Genomic DNA, 21,705 nt, shown 5'->3' on the forward strand with positions numbered 1-21,705 from the left:
GGCGTCTCATTTCCATTTCATTTTCTACTATCTCCATCGTTCATTTTCTCCAACACATGCTAGTTCTCAAATGGCTGTTGAAAACTATGCACCAACTAATCAATTCCTAATTGTAATGTTTGAAATATAGTAAAATTAAAAAAAAGAAAAATAATCTCCCAATCCCACGCCTTGAAATTATCAAAACAAGAATTTTCATTAATAATTGTCCATCACTCTTAACCCCTGAACTCATAAATGTAAAGCCATCACAAAAGCAAGTTCTATATTTCCCTTCCTTTATTTCATCCCATGAAATTTGGGGGGGAAAACAAACAAGTAAAAATCCCTACTCTGTTTTTTGATAAACTGGAAGAATGGCTCAATTTAAAAAATATAAAGAAAAAATGTGAATGAAATCTCTGTTTTACCCATTCATCTCCTGATTCTTTTATCTGAGGCCTTTGATTTCCCACAGTGTCCAAACCATAAAAAACGTCCAGGCTTATGTGATCGCACACGGGTCCCTTGCTTAACCTGAATAAATGAATAGACAGAAACACAGTTATTTTCGTTAAATTTTCTAATGAAATTTATAAAATAAAAATAAAAATACGGGGTCATTGTAATGGGAAGATTACTGCAATTCCTACCTTTCCTGTATAGGGTGGTTTCCTAGTTTTCCAGCATAAAAGACCATTGCAACCAGGTCCTGATTCATATCCCCTATTCAAAAATATTACTAATTAGTGATGCAATTGAAGTGTTGCAAACAATAGAAACATAATTAAAGACATTTAATAAGAGTCCTAGATTATAACAGTCAGCAACAGGCGTTAAAAAAGATTTTGTTCATCTGTATAATAAACTGTACCAGATGTAGCACTCAATAAAACTAAAACATGGAGATTTAAACCAGCATGAGATACATATTTCATAAATGTTCTGACATCAGATTAGAACATAAAACTGTACGAGTAAACATTGAGTAGGATCATAAAATGGTTGTAAGCAGTACGAAATTCTTTTATGAAAAAATAGAAATGCAAAAAAAGAAAAACTAGAATAATATGAAAAAGAGATGTGGTCATAGACAATATTCAAACTTCAAAGCTTAGTTAATTTAGGCATTCCATAGCATATATGTGATGTAATCATGGTTTTAAATTTCGGTTTCGGCTAAAATTTCGGACTTATCCGAAACCGAAATTTCCGCCAAAATCCCGAAATTTCGTACAAGCGCTCGAAATACCATTTTTTAGGTCGAAATTTTGTAAAAGAATAAAAATTTAATATTTTTTAACAAATTTCGACCGAAATTTCTGAAATTTCGACTGCAATTTTGTAAATATCGGCTATTTCGGTTTCGGAACGTTTCGGTCTTGTTGAAATTTAAAACCATGGTGGATGTAATAACCGGTGGAGACCGACACCGAAACCACTAAAAACAGAAATGGTCATTTATTTCGGCCGAAATTTCGGAATTTTGGCCGAAATTTTGGTTTTTCCGAAATTTGACCCATAAAATCTGTTTTTTTTTTTAAATTAATTTAACATTTAACCGAAATTTCGGCCAAAATTTAATATTGAATAAAATAATAATTTCGATTTTTGTACCAGATTTCGGTCGAAATTTCGAAATTTCAGGGTCCGAAACCGGTACTGAAACCGAAATTTTAAACCTTGGTAATAACTATATGTGTTATAGAACATCCAGAAATACAAAATAATAAGATATGGACAAATAAAGCATATCATAACTCTCATGGAAATTTTAGTTAATCTATGGCATTTCTGAGTAGTAAGAACTTTAGCGAATTTTAGTTAATTTATGTCATTTTTGTGTAGTAACAACACCAGGGCAACTGATTGTGAGCAGTTTATTCACAAAAATAGTTGGGATAGTCCGAACTAAATATTTGGGCCAATGTCCATTTCCCTGATTAATTTATATCAAACACTGTATTGATTCGTTAAGGTTTAGATTCCTGAAATTATCTGTTTACTTGTGCGGCTATGCAAGGTCTCAGTTTCTAAGCTTGACTTGGTTGAGTCTATGAAAAGAATGCCAGTGTTATAATTATTAACGGAGTTTGGCCCCATTACTTATTGCCTAGATAAACCATTTTGATTTTGCTTACGGTGGATTCGATGAATATAACAGATTTCTTAATAATGGTGAGAAATGATCAAGCAGCTATATTTTGTTCAATGGTACCACGGAGACCAGATAAAGCTAAAAAAAAATGGATGCAAGCATGCCATTTATAATCATATCAAAAGAAGTAACTCACAGGTTCTTTTTATCGAACTTGGCTGCAAGGCTGTTACTATGTAATAAGCTTGGAGACATGGCATTGTGATCAACCCTTTTACTACTTTGGTCCTTCTGCTGGCTTTGTCTGTCGTTAAGTTTCAGAGCTTTAATTTCACTATTTAGTTCATCTTCCCAATGTTTGGGGCATATGGATGCCATTTCATTAGGACGAGAGATGCCATCTTGTGGCAGTATTTGATTCTTCTCGGGCTTTATCCTACTCACTGATCCAGGAGTACCTTTTTCTGAAACTTGTAGCCATGCACTCTCCAACCTTTGCTCATCAATGGCCGCGATTGTGCTTTGCATAAGAATCTCCTCATTTTTCTCTTTTGTATTACACACTTCCATCTTTTCTTCAGCTGAGAAGACTGGTAAGCTTGCCATTTGAAAGTTTTCATCCATCACTAGAGTTACATCACCTGAATCTAGTGTTCCTTGTAGCTTACCTTCAGATTTGCTAAAGCTTTTCCTGGGTAGTTTAATTGATTCCTTGTGTAGATCCTGATCAGAAGAGCCACTTAATTTACTATAATTCCTTTTTACTTCATTATCCATGAGGCCAATCATTTCCATCTCTTTCCCTGACTTAGGCACTGGCAAGTCATGTGACTTTATTCCTATTGTGGGATTTTCCCCATCTGGCATAATTCCTATTCTTACTTCCACATTGTGTCTCAGAACTACTTCAAGTGAATTTGTAATACTGCTCAAAAATCTTTCAGCTCTGGATTTTATATCCTGATCCCCAAATGCTATATACGCAATCAAAACACCTGCATTCAGAAGCGAATTAGATTCATTGGTCAAATAACGCAAATATAAGCACACGCACACTGCACACTGTACACTGTACACACAGTTTTAGGAGTGAATTATCATATTTAGTAAATTTAAAGGCGTAAATTAAAAGAACAACTTTCATGGATGCACATCTCTAGGACCAAGTTGATTTCCAATATTATATTTTGAAGCAAACTTATAAAGCTGAGCTGGATCTGGAAATCAATCCTTTGATTTCCATGTTTGGCTCAAATGGGTCAATGAAAAATTCATGTTTTTAAAGAAGAAAAATGGACTAAGTAAATAGTTTGGTATTCAACGCTTGCCAACCTCGTTGATGCAGCCAAATTTCCAAGTTGTTAGAGTGAGGGGAAACAAAGTCCCTAGAACTTTACAAAGCTGTTGCAGTTTGTGCTGAAGCATTGAACAAAGAGATGGTCATGCATCAAAAAAGAAAGTATATGTAAGATGACTATCAACTAGATGTGGCACATGTTATTTGTTTTCTGCATTACACATGAGCAACTGAAACTCATAATCTGCATTGGATCTTTTAAGCATAACTTAAGCTTCTGTGCACATTATTCAATGTGAGGGTAGTGACAGATGATTAGGATTACAATAAAATTCCCATGCACCCAACACAAGTTCTGAGTCTCTTAATCCATGAATATCACATTTCTCTCTACATGAAAATCATTGTAGACATGTTAGTTTTTCATTATCTCTATGCCAGCATGGTTACATAAATATGTGCAAATCAACATTTACAAATTCACATTAGCCAAATACTTTCACAAGACAAATCTAGGTTGACTCGGGCAAGTTAAACTATATTTTAGTATACACGGTAGGGCCAAGGCCAACTGGCTAAGTTGATTCAGGCATGTCAGTGGTTGACCCCTTAAGTATAGACACTGGCAACAGAGTTCCAAAACTCACTAACAACTTGGAACTCAGCTGAGTTTACTTGACTTTGGTTGGGCTTCAGAAACCAAGTCCAAAGTCCGGGGGGGGGGGAAGACTATTTGATTCAGCAATTATTTCAATATTTTCTACAAAATTGGTGAGTAATCACTGACTCAGTATCTCAGCCAAGTCAATTAGTCAGAAAGCGAAATCAAAAGAAATATTTTCCATTGGAGTCTCAGTTTTTTAACACTGGTCTGTAGTTGTAAGTCATATTTACAATCTTGCCCTGAAGGAAATCCAGACAAAATCATGGGGTGCTGCATAGTAATGGCACCCCAATACAGCATCCTTGTCATGCCTAGAAAGAAAAATGTATAGCGGAAATTGCAACGAATGGAAAGAAAAATGCATATCCAGTCAAACACTTAATGACCATCAAAATGAAAAAGGAACGCTCCTCGCAGGTCTTGGGAAGTGATTTGAGCACCATGGATTATGACATACCTTTGGCTTCCGAAATGGATACCAGCTTCCCATGAGTGCATAACAACTGCCTCAATGTCTTGGAGTGACATCTCTCGATACACATTCTCCAAATCTCCTGCAACATTTCTGGGGTCGTGCATCCAAATACCCTCTTTCCGAATACATTATCTTTACGAGGGTCACCCAATGCATTGCTCTCCACAAAATGGGTGGTGCTGGGCAAGGCAGCAAAACTTAAGTGCTCTAGCATCGACACACCAGGCAATGGTTCACCAAAAGGGCTACAATGCCCATTGGCTGATCTAAGCATTGAAGCTGAACTAGTTTTGCGTAGCCCATGTGAACCATTAGGGTTCTTCCAGTGGGCTGTAGTTTCCGTAGCAGCGTCCGATGTGTCTTCATTAATTTTTGTATGGCTCTGTTTGCTATTGCTGCTTGAATAAGTATCCGTAGCATGCCCAGAACCAAGCTGGAGCAAAGCAGCAGCAAACCATGTTGAGCGCTCACTGGAAACCCTTAGCTGCTTTTCGGCTTCGGAAAGAATCTTTAAAGCTTGCATTAATCTCTCCAATTCTACTTCAGTCACTGGAGAAAAAATTGCCAGGAAAAAGGAGACAATTAGCTGATGAGATCAAACAAGTTTATTATGAAGCATCTAGCACTAATTATTGTCACATGTATTAGAAAATATGTTTAGAAAAGAAAAGAAAAATTAAAAATAGTCAGAGCACTTCCATCTATGAAGGTAATAATATATTGTGATAAATTAGCTGCAGTTCTCTGTACAATGCAAAGGTGTCCAGTGGCTGAAAGAATACATAGAAGCATATATTGTGACATCCAGGAAGCAGCACGGTCTTATACACAACATTTGTCCAAGTCAAAACATGAACAGGAGGTGGACTAGGTGACCCTAGAAATTTTGATTAGCTCTCATATCATTGCAGATATTTGATATTTTTGTAAATGTATTATTATACAAATATTAGTTCATAAAGGAATCAATATAACCATCTTATCTGTAGAGAGAAATACGATGAAACTATATTAATACTCAAATAGTGTATAAATAATATCGTAAATAACCAAAATAAAATTTAGGGTACCCTCCTTACAGCCATATTGTGTTGAATGCAAGCATTGTTACAAAACCCAGACCCAGACTGAATGCCGCGGTGATGAGGTTTCAAGAAAATGAATGTCAAGATAAACATAAGAGGCTGTGTGCACAACCCAAAAAAGGTAAACATAGCCACATGATGGATGAAAGAGCATGATTCTTCTCTTGCAAAAAAGAATATTTATAGGGTTTTTGTAGTTTTCACTTTTTAGGTGATAACAGAGAGAATCATCTGAGTTAATTTTGGGAAGAAGCAAAGCATTCAAAAATATTAACTGCAGCACCCTTAGAAAACCAAAAATGCTATAAATGCTCCTTTTAAATTGAGAACAGACCAACCAGTTCCGATTAAACCAGATGAATCGGCCAGTTTCTTTGTCAAACTGGTTTTTTAAAAATTGTTTTCTTGGTTCAACCAAATCACGAAGTGACCTGTTCCAGAGCTTGGACCGTCTAATAACATGGAACCCAAGTGCCTAATTGGTGCAATTGGCTTGACATTTTTTTAAAGTATTGAATGTCTTTTCCAATAGCAAGGAAGCTTAAAAATAGGCCTTTTTTACTTCCAATGACTGGCTTAAAATCCAATGGCTGGTTTTTAAAGGATACTTCCAAATATCATTTGAGGCATTGATTTATCCACACTAGCATACATAATATAGGACAAACATTAAGGGAAAATAGTTCCCACACATGCACACACAAACCACACTCGAGCACAAGCACATCTGCACACTCCACTGGCACATTTTCTGCTACATTCTGCAGGTTCTAAGTAAACATGGGTCGGGTAGGAGGGCAACGCAATACCTACTACTCTAGCAATACCTGAATTTCTAACCTAAGAAGCATTCTTACACTGAATTACTGCATGTTATGTAGCATTCCCGGCCATATTCTGAAGATAAGACAGTGTATTATTGTACTTGAGAAGCCTCAAATTTGTTCGCAAAGCAGAGAATTGCAAAGGCAAAATCTAAGCGGGGGAAGCCCAAAGTAGGTACATGTTCATTTATAATGCAAATTTCCCACAAAGTGTTACATTCAATTCCACAATTTGATAGTTTATCTGCCCAATAGTTTGCCTTTCAATGGATATCAACTGAAGGAAACAAAATGTGCTTTTCTTTTGAATCTAGAGAACATCCTCCAGGGAGGTGTTGAATCCCCCTTCAAGCATCTTACTAGGCTTGCATGCTAGCCAAAGTGATCCAATATGATATCCCTTAGGAAGATTGCTTGCATTCACCTCTGTTCCTTTAATTAACATTTGCTGACACGTGTTGCGTGGATACTTTGCCCCCTATGCCGAATCTGCACATCTGGATTCTTGTCGTAGATGTGTCCCACATGAATCTTGTTTTTTCGGCCAAATCCGACACGCCATTGTCTCTTTTAAAATGTGAATCTAGTATATTTTCCCTTTAAATGTGTTTTCTTCTTAAATTTTTTCTTTTATAAAAGCATGCTCTTAATAAAAACCCTAATACCTCAATGCTCCACTCTTGAACATCGACTCCCCTTCCCCCTTCTTCTTCGACTCTTTTAATAAAAGCCCTAACACCTCAACCCTCTACCCACAAATTTCTTTTCATGAATATAATTTTTAAAATTTTATTTTATTTAATAAAAATTACAGAATCCACAAATCCTAATTTTTTGGGCTTGCTGAATCCGACACCTAGAATCCGTGTCGGATCCCGGCACGCAAATCGAAATCCATGCAACACAACTGGATAATGATGCCCAAGTTTAGATTCTACATTGAGGAAATTCTTGGATCTCTATAAAGTAATAGAAGTGCTTTATCAATAGGTTGGACAAATTCCCAAAAAGATTCTTCTTGAATATTAAAGAAGAAACCAAGAAAAAAATTCTTCTGGTTCTATCATTGATGTGGGCTACTTTCCCTAGGGATGATTATCCTGAGTTATTCATTGTGGCATTTGGGCGATGGATCGATGTTGAGGATTCTTATTGTGGATTTGGAAGCCCTCCTTCCTGATTTCGTGGTATTTTAGAGTCCTCTTTTTGGCTCTCTTGAGATGTCCAGTTGAGTAGGTTTGTGGTGGATAAGCCTTTTCCTTGCAGTGCTGAGTGTTTGGTAGGCCTTCTCTGATCTGACTGGCACAAGAGGTTCTAAAGAGGCAGAGGTTCAAGCTCGGCTATCTAGAATTTAGCTCTTAGACTAGGCTACCCTTGAATTTATTTATTTATTTTTTGGCTGTTTTTCCTCTTTTCTTTGGGTTCTTCAGTCCATCTCGGCCGTTGGCCTTGCCTCGTTTTCTAACGAATCATGGTCATTAAAAAAAGTAATGCAGATTTTGAACACAAGCATTCTACACAACATACAACACAAATAAGCATAGGGTAAGTCACACACATGCGCACACAAACCCAGCTTCAGCACAAACACGTCAACATACCCATATGCACATTTTGTCTTGGATGCTTGTCTTGAGTTAACATAGCATCGGTAGAAGGGAGTGCAATAAGCCAATAACTAGCACTCATCAATACTGGAACTTCTATCCTTCGAGCCCTTCATTTACTGAATCATTGCAGGTTAGAGAGTCTTTGTAGCCTAATTCTGAAGAAATGAGAGTTTTTTTTTTTTGGTCAAGTGAAGACACCATTTTCGTATAGCAAAGAACTAAAAACACAAAACCTAAACCAGGAAAGCCCCAACACGCTTATAAATTCAGCTGCCTATTGCCAACTTCAAAGAGTTAGTTTGACTCAACAATTTGATGGTTCATCTTGCCCACTAATTCGCCTCTCAATGGATATGGAAACTGCCCTCACTGAGAAGGCAAAGAAGACTTATCACTTGAATCTAGAGAACAACCTCCAAGATGGGGATGTATCCCCCTTCAACCGTCATCCCACGCTGTGCAAGTATGACACCATGTAAAGTCTTCAATATGATGGTGACCTTAAGATTGCATGCATTCACATATACTCATTTAACCAAAATAGGTTCACCGATCTCAACGGATGGGGAAATTATGCCCCAAGTATAGGCTCCATTTTCAGTTTAAGTATTTAATCTGAATTGAATAGTAAAAGTGGTTTACTATGCAACCTAGTATATACAAAGTGACACTTATATTTTCCGCAAGATATTTTGATGCATGGGTTTTTTCCAATACTGTATAAATACTGACAGTTTGGTTGAAGTGGAAGCATGCTTCAGGAGTTCTGTGCGGCCGAAAAATACCTACCAAGTTGAAGGGAAAGTTTTATTAGACAGCTGTGAGGAAAGCCCTGTTGTACAGCTCATAATGTTGGGCCACCAAGAAGCAGCATGTGCATAAAATGAGTGAAGCGGAGATGCAAATGCTTAGATGGATGTGCGGCCACACAAGGTTAGATAGAATTAAAAATGAAGACATCCGTAAAAGGTGGGGGTGGCACCAGTTGAGGAGAAGATGCGAGAGCAACCGCTTAAGATGGTTTGGGCATATCTAACGTAGGCCTTTGGATGCTCTAGTGAGAAGAAGTGACTCGTGCCAAGTTTGTGGAGTAAAAAGAGGTAGGGGCAGACTGAAAACAACTTGGGTAGAAACAATGAGGAAAGACTTGATGGCTAGGAACATAACAGAGAACATGACCTTGGATAGGAGAGAATGGAAGAGAATAATCCATGTAGACGAACCCAACTAGTGTCAGGATTAGACTTAGTCAATTTGAGCCGGGTAGATTCTTTCACATTCTTCATGAAAATTTTCTAAAGTATTCATTAGCCGACCCCAAGTAGTTTGGGCCAAAGGCTTAGTTGTGTTGAGTTGAGTATAAATACTGACAGTTGAAAGTGTAGAGAGTAATTAATGGATGTCCTACAAAAAGATAGCTTCAAGAGATTAAGGAATCGAAATCTAACAAGAAAGAATTCCTTACAGACATGCTTAAGGAAAACCATTTAGTACCAAATCCAGATAATACTCAACTCAACTCAACTAAGCCTTTGTCCGAAACTAGTTGGGGACCAAATACAGATCATGAGTTGTAAAATACATTAAACACCGCAGCAATCATTATAAACTAGTCTTCCTGCATGAAAAGTTATTAAGTGTAGAGTAATTAATGGATGTCCTACAAAAAGATGGCTTCAAGATATTAAATATGCACACAACACTGGTTTTGGAATGGGATTATAACAAGAAAGAATTCATACACTTAAGAGAAACCATTTTGTACCAATGAGTCATTCATTAGCAAAGGATAATGTGCAAGTCATGTCTGCATTTTCTTGTGTGCCATTTGGCTCTATCATAGAAATAGCAAGATAGAAGTAGGTACTTACAACTTCTCCCACCCAAAACAGAACCACTACATTCAGAATCAACCAACCGATAAGTTCCAGCAATGATGTCCATGATAAGGCCTGCTAACTGAGACATCAAGGCTATTGGATCAATGCCAGAATCCATCAGCTCTCGAGCTCTTTTAACTGTTTCTGCTGTCTTTGATGACATGGCTAACTCCAAAAGATCCAGCAATTTCTCGTCTGAAACAACCCCAACCTAGAGCAGTGACAGATATAACTAATAAATTTGATTTAGATCACATATCATAAAAAAAATGCATAAAGAACAAGTTGCACATTCTCCTCTTTTAAGCTTCCAAGCTGAAAAATGCAAACCCTATATTAAAAAAAAACGTACATTCACGGAGAAATTGGCCGATTCAAGTCTGTTGGGCCAAGCCCCAACCCCCAAGTATCAAGTCAAAAGCCAGATTTTATTAATAACCGGCCAAGTGGACCAGCTTTTATAAAAATCAGATAGTTTCCATTGATTTTTCCTGCTTGGGCTTAGAAAACAATACGGCCAACTTCTGGGTCGAATTTACATTTTCAAATACTTGCCAAAAACATGCCAAGAAAGTTCAACAACATCAGTGAGGGATTGATAAACATACTGACGATCAAGAGGGGCATCAAAAGTGAACTTACAAGATCATTTACTACAGATGTAGTGATTCTTTTGCCAAGCGAACTCAATTGATCTAACATCATTTCTGCATCTCGAAGCGAACCATCAGAATGCAAAGCAATCAGATCCAGAGCGTCCACTTCAACATCCAAATTTTCTTCAGCAGAAAGCATTTTCAACCTTCTTACTATATCAGGTTCTTTGATGTTGGGGAAATGATATTTCTGACACCGTGACACAACCGTGCGAGGCAAGCTGTTCTGATCAGTAGTTACAAATATGAAGACAACACGTGATGGTGGTTCTTCAAGGAACTTGAGAAATGCCAACCATGCTTTTGATGGTAGCATGTGGCATTCGTTGATAATGAAGATTTTGTAATGTGAAAATGTTGGGGCCACAGATAAGTTCTTCAACAAGTACCTAACTTTATCTATTCCCTTCTTATTCATAGCATCCACTTCCCTCATGTCGGTTCTCTTTCCAGAGGCAAAATTGGTGCATTCCCGGCAGAACCCACATGGCTTAGTTTCTTCAGTAGACAGGCAATTCAAAGCAGCGGAAAATATCCTTGCAGTTGATGTTTTCCCTGTCCCACGAGGACCTTGAAAGAGATAGGCAGGTGCTATCCTTCCCCTTAAAATGGCATTACTAAGTGACTGAACAACGATAGTCTGCCCAACTAATTCATCAAAAGACCTCGGTCTATATTTCTGACTCAAGCTTATGTGCTCTTGTGTAATTTCGCTAGTTCCCACTGTTAGTGGTAATTCTAGCCCCTCTTGGCTTCTGCAGCTCGACCATCTTTTTCCATCCAGACGACTCAAAGCCTCCAAGTCAAGCTCCCCAAAGTTAGTTGACAGCTCATCACTCGCGGTACCTATTGATGACCATCCACCATCACAACTATTAGTCAGTAAGGGCAGACTATGGGAAGATTTTGGAAATTTTTTCTTCTTGTGTGAAGCCGGTGATCGTCGTTTATGATCCAATGCCTGGCCTCCACAGAAAATGATACTACCCTTTCTCCTTAGTGTATCAGAAAGTGAAGGCGAATAACAACCCCTTTGTTTAGTTCTCTTTGACCAATAGCAAGGAATTCCACATCCTTGGCGCCTCAATAAATCTAACTGATCCACTTCATCCCCGTCGAAAGAAGCCGTAGTATCCCCGCAAGAGCCAACAGTACTGGGGTATCGATCACCATATATATTGTAAGAACTAGTTGATGCGGGTGTATAAGAATAAGATGAATCCTCCCTTCTGTTACTTTTTAAGATTTTGGATGAGTGGGGAAACTTTTCATATACAGAAAGCAATGGTGATGCTGAACGAGAATTGTACCCAGTAGCCTGAGTAAATTTGTAACTCGGGAGCCGCAAATCTTCAGAGTTGCAGTACTCTGTGTCATCAGACTGCTCAATGGAGTTAACTGCTCCTAAAGAACTGGATGGCAGATCCAACTGCTTTGAAATTGTGGAGTTTTTGATATAGCGTTGTTTTGAGATGGCATTTCTCTTCAACTTCCTAACCATTCTACTCGTCGGTGTCTCCGAATTTGCCTCTCTGACTTTAAGGGCCATTATGGGATCCTCAAGATATGTGTCACTCTTAGAATCTTCCTTTTGAACATCACTCAAGCTATCTTCAGGGCTTCCTGTAAACGACCCTAGCCTGTTGTCTTTATCCAGTTTCACCCCACTCTCACTTGACTTACCAGAATTATGCCTCCAATTGCAGAGGAACACCTTTTTCTGACTGTTTTCACTTCTTGGAGGTAAACTGGACTCGGGTTCAAATAACCCAAAAAAGGCACTTGCTCCGTTAGAAGTTCTTCTAGTCCCATTTCCATGGTTCCAATTAGAAGTGGCAGCGACTGATCTAGAACTCAAAGGGGACCTCCAAGACGAACTAGTTTCAGGGTCCCTTAAGAACCGTGCCTTTCTAAGTGCAGTAAGCTCCTTCTTCAAGTGAAGCCCACTTGGACCAACATGGGCATCTGACATTTTCCCTCGTGCTTTCAAAATCCAACTCCAAATCCCTATTCAAGGCAAAAAGGCTCAAAATACTAAACTTTGCTTACCTGTTTCAACTGACACTCAAATACCATGGAACAAATCTAGTTAGATGTTTCAAGAACGCACCTTTTTCTGATCTCAGACCCCAACTTTGAATTCAATAGTCCCAATAATATTTAGAACCGATAATGTGATTCTAGAGGTTGGATCTTCATTTCGCACAATAGCTAAGCATCAAAAAATCAAATTACTAAAAAGAGCACAAAAGAAATCACATTATTGAGCAACTTGATAACATTTAAGCAATATACAAGCAAACAAGTGACAGCAAACAAGAAGTCATTAAACAATTTAGGTGGAGAATCCACATAAACACGAAATTACAGAAATCTAAAGTTACTTCAATAACAGAAATGAGAAATCTAACCATCCGTGCACCCGAGAAATCCCAAGAAATATTCACTTATGCATTTCCGTAACGGTAACCTTCTAGGCCCAAGGTCCAATGTAAAAATCAGATTCATAAGCCCTTTAACCTATGATTGGCCTACACTTTGAATTTATTGCTGACACACGTGTCGTGTCGTGTTCGACACGACACCTGTGTCCACATGTGTCAACACTCCTTTAGACACTTTTACGTGTACTGCTAGAAGTGTCAGTAACTTTAAATGTATGTATGTGTATGAGTGCGCCACTATTTCTAGATTTTTAGGGATTTCCATGTCAGATACCTCGTATCCATGTCGAAACTCAGCACACGAATCTGTGTCCACAAATCATGATTATATGTACTTTCCATTTTAGCCGTGTTCCCGTTTCTAAATTTCGGGAGTTTGCTGTGTCCGACACTTCGTGTCCGTGTCCACAAATCATAGCCTTTAACTGACGCCACCACAAACTCAAGCCCATAAAGGAAAGCAGATATTCTTTTTTGAAGTTTTTACTGTATAGCCAATAAAAAATGGCATAGGAACTAGGATTCGGGTTTCGCAAAAATAAATTCAATTGATAAGGAAAACTGATATTTGGGTCTTGCAAATTTTAGCCAGAAAATCTGAAAAGATCCCTATTGATTTATTCTTTGCTACTGGAGAATCACAAAAATCTAGAGAAGTAGCAAAAAACTACTTAAGAGTAGGAACTGAGTAATGAGGAGGAAATCAGGATTCAATTCAAACCCAAGCCCATGTAAAATCTAGAAGACTAGAAGTCTAGAACTGATGCCAAAGTTCAAAATCCAAAACTTTCTAAAACAGAGAAGCCCAATTATCATGTTACTGGATAAACATATAAAGTCTGTTTAGACAAAAGGGACAGAGACAATGTCACTAAGGGACCAATCTAAAACAAGAAACACAGTCTGGATCTGTAATTGATTATCAAACAAATAAAACATGCAACAAAAGTAAAACTGTCATTGAGAAAACTAAATCTAAAAGCAAAAAAGAAAGCATGAGCTCACCATTTACAGGAAAAAAAGGGGTCTTTTAACAAAGAAACTGCTTTTCACAATTGTAGCTCACAGAAGTCAGCAGAATAATACGAAAAACAGCGGGACAAAAATATGAAAACATTTTACTTTCTTGCATGGTTTTAAATTTCGGGTGGGAAACGAAACGAAATTCACAGTGAGTCGGAAAAGTACCAAACTTCGCCGAAACGTTTCGGAAATTTCGGCCGAAACGTTTCGTTTTGGTAAATTTTCGGTGAAGTACAAAATTTCGGTCAAATTTTTACAAGATTTCATCCGAAACCGAAACGTTTCAGTTTCGCTGATGACCGAAACCGAGATTTAAAACCTTGCTTACTCGGGGACTTCAACTGATAGAATAGCTGAAGTAAATGTGAAGACATTTGGAGAAAGAACTAGCAATAACATGACCAGGACCTTCTAATTATGGAACTGAGGATCCATTATACATTATGTACATTTATGCTATATATAATGGAAAAACATGGGGGTTCGGGGGGCAAGACAAGCCCCCCTCTTATTTAAATGATTATAAATGTAGATTTTCCTATAAATATTAAATAGCTTACATGACAGACAATAAAATTAAGTGAATCTATATATTATTGTAAACTACACAATAATGCAGTTTCAGTGCAAACAAAAAAAGATATGAAAATAAAATACGAAAGGTGTCTCTAGGCCTCATGTATGCCACAGGTCCATAATCAGGTTCGTTGATATGGTGGGCAGCCATGAGCCCAGCCCTTTGAAGTTGGTCCCTCATTGATTGGTTTGATCCTAGCTATGATTTATCTGACACTTCGAATTTTCAGCGGATACATATGTCGATAAGTATCAACACCGACACGTGTGTCAACCCATATGGACACTCCTTTCGACACTTGTAAACATACTGCTACAACGGTCAGACTTAATATCTGCACATCGAGATGTTATAGTGGCATGTCAAGTAAAATACTATTTATTATCAAATATTTATGTTTACCTCCTATTTTATCATTAATTCTTCTGTAACTAATATTTGCTATCGTCCCCTCTCTCCTAAGTCTAAAACAATGTTACTTGGACATAGTTCGTTCCAGCACGCTGTACGGGAACAGGTACAGGGTACGATGGTAGCCCAGTATGTGGTACGATGAGGGTAGGCTAAGTAGGTTCGCTATTTGTGGTTGCGGGTCGGTTTGGAATGCTGATTCGGGTCGCTCCGGTAAACTCTCTCTCTCTCTCTCTCTCTCTCTCTCTCTCTCTCTAAACAATGTTGCAAATATCAACTCTCTTGACATCAACGATAATTGGCGAGGTTGAATTGGGGCCTAGTAAGTGTGACTAGAAAATTAATTTCTTATGATTTTTAAATTTTATTTTATTAAGATTTGGGTAGTCTGTTCTTGTCATTTCAGAAAATCTATGGAATAGGGGGACCTAAAGACTAGGAGTATCTTTAGTGCCAAGCGTTTTTCTATAATCTTTCTTACTTAAGTCCTTCCAAGTTTTGTGCCTTTCACGTTCTGCGCCTCCCCTCATTACAAATTGGACTCTTTTCCAAAAAAAGAAAAAAACAAGGAAAGGAAGAAAAGAAATGGAAGTTGCCATTAAAAAACCCATACCTAGGGAAAATCAACTATGCCTTCCTTCCATGTTTTGGATCTTTCCTCCACTCTTCTCAAAAAAAAGGAAAGAAAGAAAAGAAAGGGAAGTTGCTATTAAAAAAAACCTTTGTTATTCGTATGCCCTTACAAATCTCCATAAATGGATTAAAAACCCTTAAAAGAGGAAGAGAAAGTTGCCATTAAAAACATGTACGAAAAAAAGAGAAAGTTGCCATTAAAAAATTCATACGAAAAAGAGGAAGAAAAGATTAAGAAAACAAACATTAAAAAATTCATACGAAAAGGGGAAGAAAAGATAAAGAAAACAAACTACTATAAAAAAGTATAGCAAGCAATGAAATAAGCAATGCAAAGAACATAAAGAGAAGGGACCCAATCGATCGCTAATAGAATAGGAGGGAGGGCTGGCAGATCTAGGGTCCTCACCAGTGATGTTTTAGCAATCGTAAACCCTTCCCTTTCAAAAACAGTACCGAAAGTATGCTCTTACAAACCGATGCTCTTCTTTATCTCTCTCGCTTTTCTCACTCGATTCTCACAGCAAGAGCAAAAGCAGTTGTTTTGATTGCAGAAAATCAGAAAGGGTGCTGGTTTTAGCTCTCTCTCTCCCTCCCTCCCTCCCTCCCTCCCTCCCTCCCTCTCTCTCTCTCTCTCTCTCTCTCTCTCTCTCTCTCTCTCTCTCTCTCTCTCTCTCTCTCTCTCTCTCTCTCTCTCTCTCTCCTGTTGGTCACCATTTTTTGCAATCCGGGTCCCATTTTTGGCTATGCGGGTCGCAGACGAACTGCGTTTGGGATCGTGCGACCCCAGATTGTGGGTTGGAAGGCGGGATGGCAACTCTGGTAACAGTGGTCTAGAATACTGAACAAATACTCCTCCAATATTATGTTCATTGTATCTTATTGGTTTGTCTTTCTGGATGCATTATGGAGACTAAAGATAACTAGATTAGAATAATGAATGAACTTTTATTTGATAATCTCATTTCTTTATAAAGATAACATTTATTAATATCCCAAAGGTAAGTACTTTAAAATCGAGTATTGAGGGTGGGCAACAAGGTGGCAGCCGGCTCCCATTACAAGCAAGTACTTCCTAGTTCCTATCCCTGTTTCTTACTCCCCAAGACCGCCTCTTTGCACCTAACCAATACTGACTTCCATCTCCAACTTCTCCATTCCTTATTCTTTAATTATCCCATGTTTTAATCTAATGAACTATCATTTGATTATCTCATGTTTATTTGAGACTTATAGTCGTGTAATCATAAGATTTATTAGTTTGTTAAATGAATATCATATTTATTTTGTTGCAAATTTGGATTAGTAATCAATAATTTAATATACGTAAATATATAAGCATATTACATGCATGTCCCTGTTTCTCGATTTTTAGGGGTTGTCGTGTCAGACACCTCGTATTCGTGTTGACACTCGACACACGAATTCGTGTCCACAGATCATAGGATCGTAGAACCTTGATTAAATTCTTGAGGCCACGGATCGTAGGACCGTAGAATCTTGATTAATAAGGCATCCTTGAGGCTTGCTAGGAAAAGCTAAGTGGCTGCTATCGATGGGGCATTGATGTAGCAACGGGACCGATGGGGCATTGATGTAGCGACAGGACCGAGACCATGTATACCCAAGGTCCGATAATTGGGTCTCACAAAAATACTAGTCACAAAAGCATATATCTTTTGCATGAATCACGTTCATGCAAAGAGCCTGCTGACTCTTTTATAGTTATTAAATACCTCATGAATGTAAAGCTATTTATAGCTATAAAATGTCTTAGAAATGTAAATTTCTCTGTAGTAATAATGTAAATTTATTTATAGGTATTAAATACATTAAATAACAAACAACTATATTGAAGGAATCTATTCATTATATTACAATGTGGTTAAATAGATGCAAATATTCTACACATGACTCAACTATATTGAAGGAATCTATATATTATATTACAATGTTGTTAAATAGATGCAAATATTCTACACGACTGACCTAATTGCAAACCCATTGCCATAGCTGATCATTGTGATGCTTTGGGCATGGGTAGCTTTAGAGGAAAAACTTAAAATGTTTGCTTTTTTATTTGGGTTTGGAGGTAAGGAGAAATGTCCTCCTCTAGTATTCTTTGTTCATAAACATGGCGAATCATGTTCCGACATAAATTCTGGGTTAAAAAAATTATTCTACACATGACAATAAAATCTCCAAAAAGGCTAAAAAGAAGAAAGATTATTTATATGCAAAGAAAAACAAAAACTCAATTATCCTGCAGTCCCAATCTAAGGACTTCTGGCCCCATGCACATAAAAAAAGCAGAAAAAAAAACGAACGAATGAACAAAAGATGGTCTCACAATAATAGGATGATCCTAGAATATTGATCGATAATGCATCTTTAAGAGCATGCTGGGACAAGCTAATCAATTGATTCTTATCAGTGTTGCTAACACCCATCATGCAAAGAAATAACTCTTTGTGCCCATGGGGATCTGCAGCAATCATTGATGAGATTTTTGACATTTGCAACTGTAATTCTCTCAACTTACTCCACATCCCTTACAGTGCAAATGGAGTTTCTGACGCGCTTGTTAAGGGAGGTTTTAGAATGACCTCCTTGTATGTTGGACAATCTCTGCCCCAATTGTTATTTTTATGTTATTTAAAAAAAAGATCTTACACTCATCCACGCGGCATGGGACCAAGTCACATAGGTGGATGAGGATCCTCAAACCAATGTTCGTGATCATATGGAGGTTATGCAGAACCCAAGTTTGATCATTAAGAATAAATCTTAATAGCGATCATTTCGGAACTAGACTCCTAAATTTAGGCTCTCGATGTTAAATGTCTCTGTTTTTACCTTATACAAGTTTAGCCACAAATGCACATTTTTTGTGTCTCATATTCGAACATAGCACACGTACACACATATGAAAATGATCACGAACTACAAAAATATGATAAGGATTAATGCACCACAAGGACTCTGGAAATGAACTGGTAAAAAATAAAAAGCTGGATTTCTATTAGAACAAACTACCAAAAATGTGATAGGGATTTAATATATACCATGAAAGCATTTTTATTAGCATAAATTACCAAAAACACAATCTCGGATTTTGCAACTGGAATCCAAAGATTCACAATAACTCCAACAAATACAAAGATAAGATGAACTAGATGTGAGCTTCCAAAGGAAATTTGGAAATCAACTGATAAAATTGCTAGACATAGAGAAGAGAATTTTGAAGCCTAATTACCAGAACCACAATTCAGGTTTTGGATTTATACATGTAAAGCTTTAAAAAACTATTGAAAATAACCAACAAATGCAACAATAATAATGGGAGGAAGGCATAAGCTTGTACATTGAAAATGAACAGAAATGCTTGAAATGAGGAGATCTTCTAAATCACAAATTACCAAAATGATCTATCCGGTTTTTGTAATCATGCACTGAAAAATTTAGAAAAACCAATAAGAAAGATATTATGAGCTTTCACAGTCATTATGAAGTGAAATACTAAAATGGATTGAAAGGATAAGTAATTCTGCATGCATTACCAAAAAAATGATATGCCTTTCTAATCAAACATCAAAAGAATACCATACCTTGCATGGGATCTTTGGGAAAAGACTGATAACTAGACCTGGCAAAATGGCACCCGTACCCGCGGGTACACCCGGCCCGTAGGTAAATTCGCAGGTACGGGTACCTATTTCCCTACCCGTCAAAAAATATACCCGTACCCGTGACCAGCGGGTGGGTCTGGGTTGTGCCCGCGGGTTACATACCTAGGGTTAGTAAATGCTAAAAAACAGTAGACAAAAGTCGATTCATTTTGTTTTTTCTTCACTTCTCTCCTTCCCTCTCTAACCAATCACCAGTGACGAAACAAGAGACTAAGAAAGTTGGAGTATTGGAGAAGAAGACCACCACTTCGCTGCAGCCACCACATCTCCCATCTCCGGCCACCGTCGACAGCCACGCCGCCGCCAAACCGCCCGTCCTATCACCGCCTTCACCACCTCTACCCCACGCAAATCCTAACCCAACTTTGCCGCTATCACCATCTCCTCTAACCACCACTATCAGCCACCGGCCCAATTGCCATTGAACCACCACTTCATCTACCATCTCCCCAAACCCTAACACCACAACCCGAAGTCCCGAACCCACTTATAAATTATAAACCCATCAAAACCCTAATCGATTAGATCCCCTTAATTAGAAATAATTGACAACCCTAGAATTATCCCCATCAAGAGAACTATAGAAGGGCTTCTGCATCTCCTGAGAAAGATAAAGCTTGTGAAAATCAAAACATTAAAAAAAAATTAAGAAAAAAATTGCCGGGTTACCCGTGGGTTTACCCATAAAAAACCTACTCGTAGAATCACGTCGTACCCGTACCCGCGCGGGTTACCCGTTTGCCGGGTCTACTGATAGCATAGGTTGAAATGAATGAAGAGTAATGGAGAATATAAAAGCTAAAACTGATATGGGTTATGTAATTAGGCATCAGAGGATTCACAAAAAGCACATGCAAATTACCAGTAATAACAAGAGAAGAAGAAAGAAAAAAAATCTGAACTTGGGCAATGGAATAACAAAATGCGTGAAAATGCAGACTTTTGGAAGAAAGATTACCAAAAAAAAGATGTGGGTTTTGTAGTTGAGCAGCAAAAGATTCAATATAGGGCGTGAAATTAAACAAAATCAACACAGGCGACAATGTAATGGAGAAGATGTGAGCATTCTGAAAAGGGAAAAAGAAATTTTTTTGAAACACATAGTACCCGGAAATTTTGCTTCTTGTAATGGAATAGGGGGATGGAAGAAAGACATGTGGATGAATTTGGGAGGTAATATTAGGAGAATCTACATAGAATATATTTTAAGATCTTAGAATTTATAAAATTTATAGGGTTTTAGCTGGCGCCCCTGACAAAATGAAATCAAAACTCCCTCCAACTTCGCCGAGATTTCCCCTTTTGTGTTATTATATATTTAATTGCGTATCTTTATTCTTTTTATTACCTCACTTTTCTTCTTTGCTTTTTTCATGGAAATAAATAATATGGAGCAATTTCAAAATAGGCCCCCACCACCATAGCATTGATCAGCACCGTTCATCTATGATGGGCCCCACCCTACTGTAGGCTGGAAACTACACTTGTTAGATGATCTAAACCATTTTCGATGATCCCAACCATTCAATTGTCGGTCCCACCATGTCCGATAATCTTCTCCGTTGAAGTGGATGATTTTGGAATTTGAAAAATATCGGTACAAAAATGTAAGCAAATTGGGCGATTAGGTTTGGGAAATGCAGAAGATTTTTGTATTAGGACCCATCCATTTCAGGGACCAAATGATGTATGGTTTGGATCTCCAAACCATAAGGGCCCCACTTGTACTTTTATTGCTATTATTGGTCCTTAAAATAATTCCTCAATATAATTGCTCTTTAAATTTAGATTTAATTGTTAATGCCAACAAAGCTTAAGGTGCATTTGGATGGCCCAAAGCATGAGTCGGAATCAACATCCACATTTCGATTCCGTTAGAATCAGAAAACCATCTCTGATGACACCATAAATTCCCCCATCTATTCCGCCCCTTTTATTTTGTTCATTTCTTCAGACCAAACTCCTGAATTGAATTGAGTAGAATCGACTATCCATATAGGATGCCGATTCCGACTATGGATTGCGGCAATCCAAAAGCACCCTTGGAAGTATAATCCAAGAAACCCTTTTCATAAAAAAGCATCTAAAAGACATTAATGTCGAATTTAGAAATATTTTACCCACTTCAATTAAATAGCCAATTATAATGATATTTAAGTTAATAAAAGGGAGCAGGTATTTCCGCTCCACTTTTAGACTAATTCACTCCAAGTTGGAGTGGATTGGTCTAAAAGTGGAGTTGATATTTCAGGTATTTCAGCTCCCCTTTTAGACCAATCCATTCCAACTTGGAGTGGATTGGTCTAAAGTTGGAGTGGATTGGTCTAAAAGGGGAGCGGAAATATCAATTTCCTAACAAA

The 21,705-nt window shown here is 37.7% G+C and overlaps 1 protein-coding gene across 3 annotated transcripts; it reads right to left on the reverse strand.

The window, feature by feature from the left end:
- Nucleotides 1-177: 177 nt before the first annotated feature.
- On the reverse strand, nt 178-20,636 carry LOC143864714 (protein STICHEL-like). Of its 3 annotated transcripts, none has more exons than XM_077375492.1 (8): nt 20,453-20,636; nt 12,679-12,779; nt 10,555-12,575; nt 9,904-10,123; nt 4,496-5,062; nt 2,274-3,072; nt 633-705; nt 178-516 (listed from the first exon to the last, which is right to left on the reverse strand). In XM_077375492.1, the coding sequence occupies exons 3-8, from the start codon at nt 12,538-12,540 to the stop codon at nt 415-417; spliced, it is 3,747 nt and encodes a 1,248-aa protein (XP_077231607.1). In that variant the 5' UTR covers nt 12,541-12,575; nt 12,679-12,779; nt 20,453-20,636; the 3' UTR covers nt 178-414. The 3 variants fall into 3 exon arrangements, with proteins under 3 accessions (XP_077231607.1, XP_077231606.1, XP_077231608.1); XM_077375491.1 differs by having other exon boundaries at nt 20,304-20,636; XM_077375493.1 differs by lacking the exon at nt 20,453-20,636 and adding an exon at nt 19,265-19,836.
- Between the last annotated feature and the right edge of the window lie 1,069 nt (nt 20,637-21,705).

The sequence above is a fragment of the Tasmannia lanceolata genome, unplaced genomic scaffold, assembly GCF_043159265.1.
Source record: "Tasmannia lanceolata isolate RefF3 unplaced genomic scaffold, GAP_Taslan_0.1 ptg000054l, whole genome shotgun sequence".
Lineage (NCBI taxonomy): Eukaryota > Viridiplantae > Streptophyta > Magnoliopsida > Canellales > Winteraceae > Tasmannia > Tasmannia lanceolata.

Excerpts from the sequence above, each read along its gene's own strand:
- LOC143864714 (XM_077375492.1), bottom strand. The coding sequence starts at position 12,540 with ATGTCAGATGCCCATGTTGGTCCAAGTGGGCTTCACTTGAAGAAGGAG. Across the intron at positions 10,124-10,554 it reads CATCTGTAGTAAATGATCTT|GTTGGGGTTGTTTCAGACGA; the intron begins GTAAGTTCACTT and ends TCACTGCTCTAG. Across the intron at positions 3,073-4,495 it reads ATCCATTTCGGAAGCCAAAG|GTGTTTTGATTGCGTATATA; the intron begins GTATGTCATAAT and ends TTCTGAATGCAG.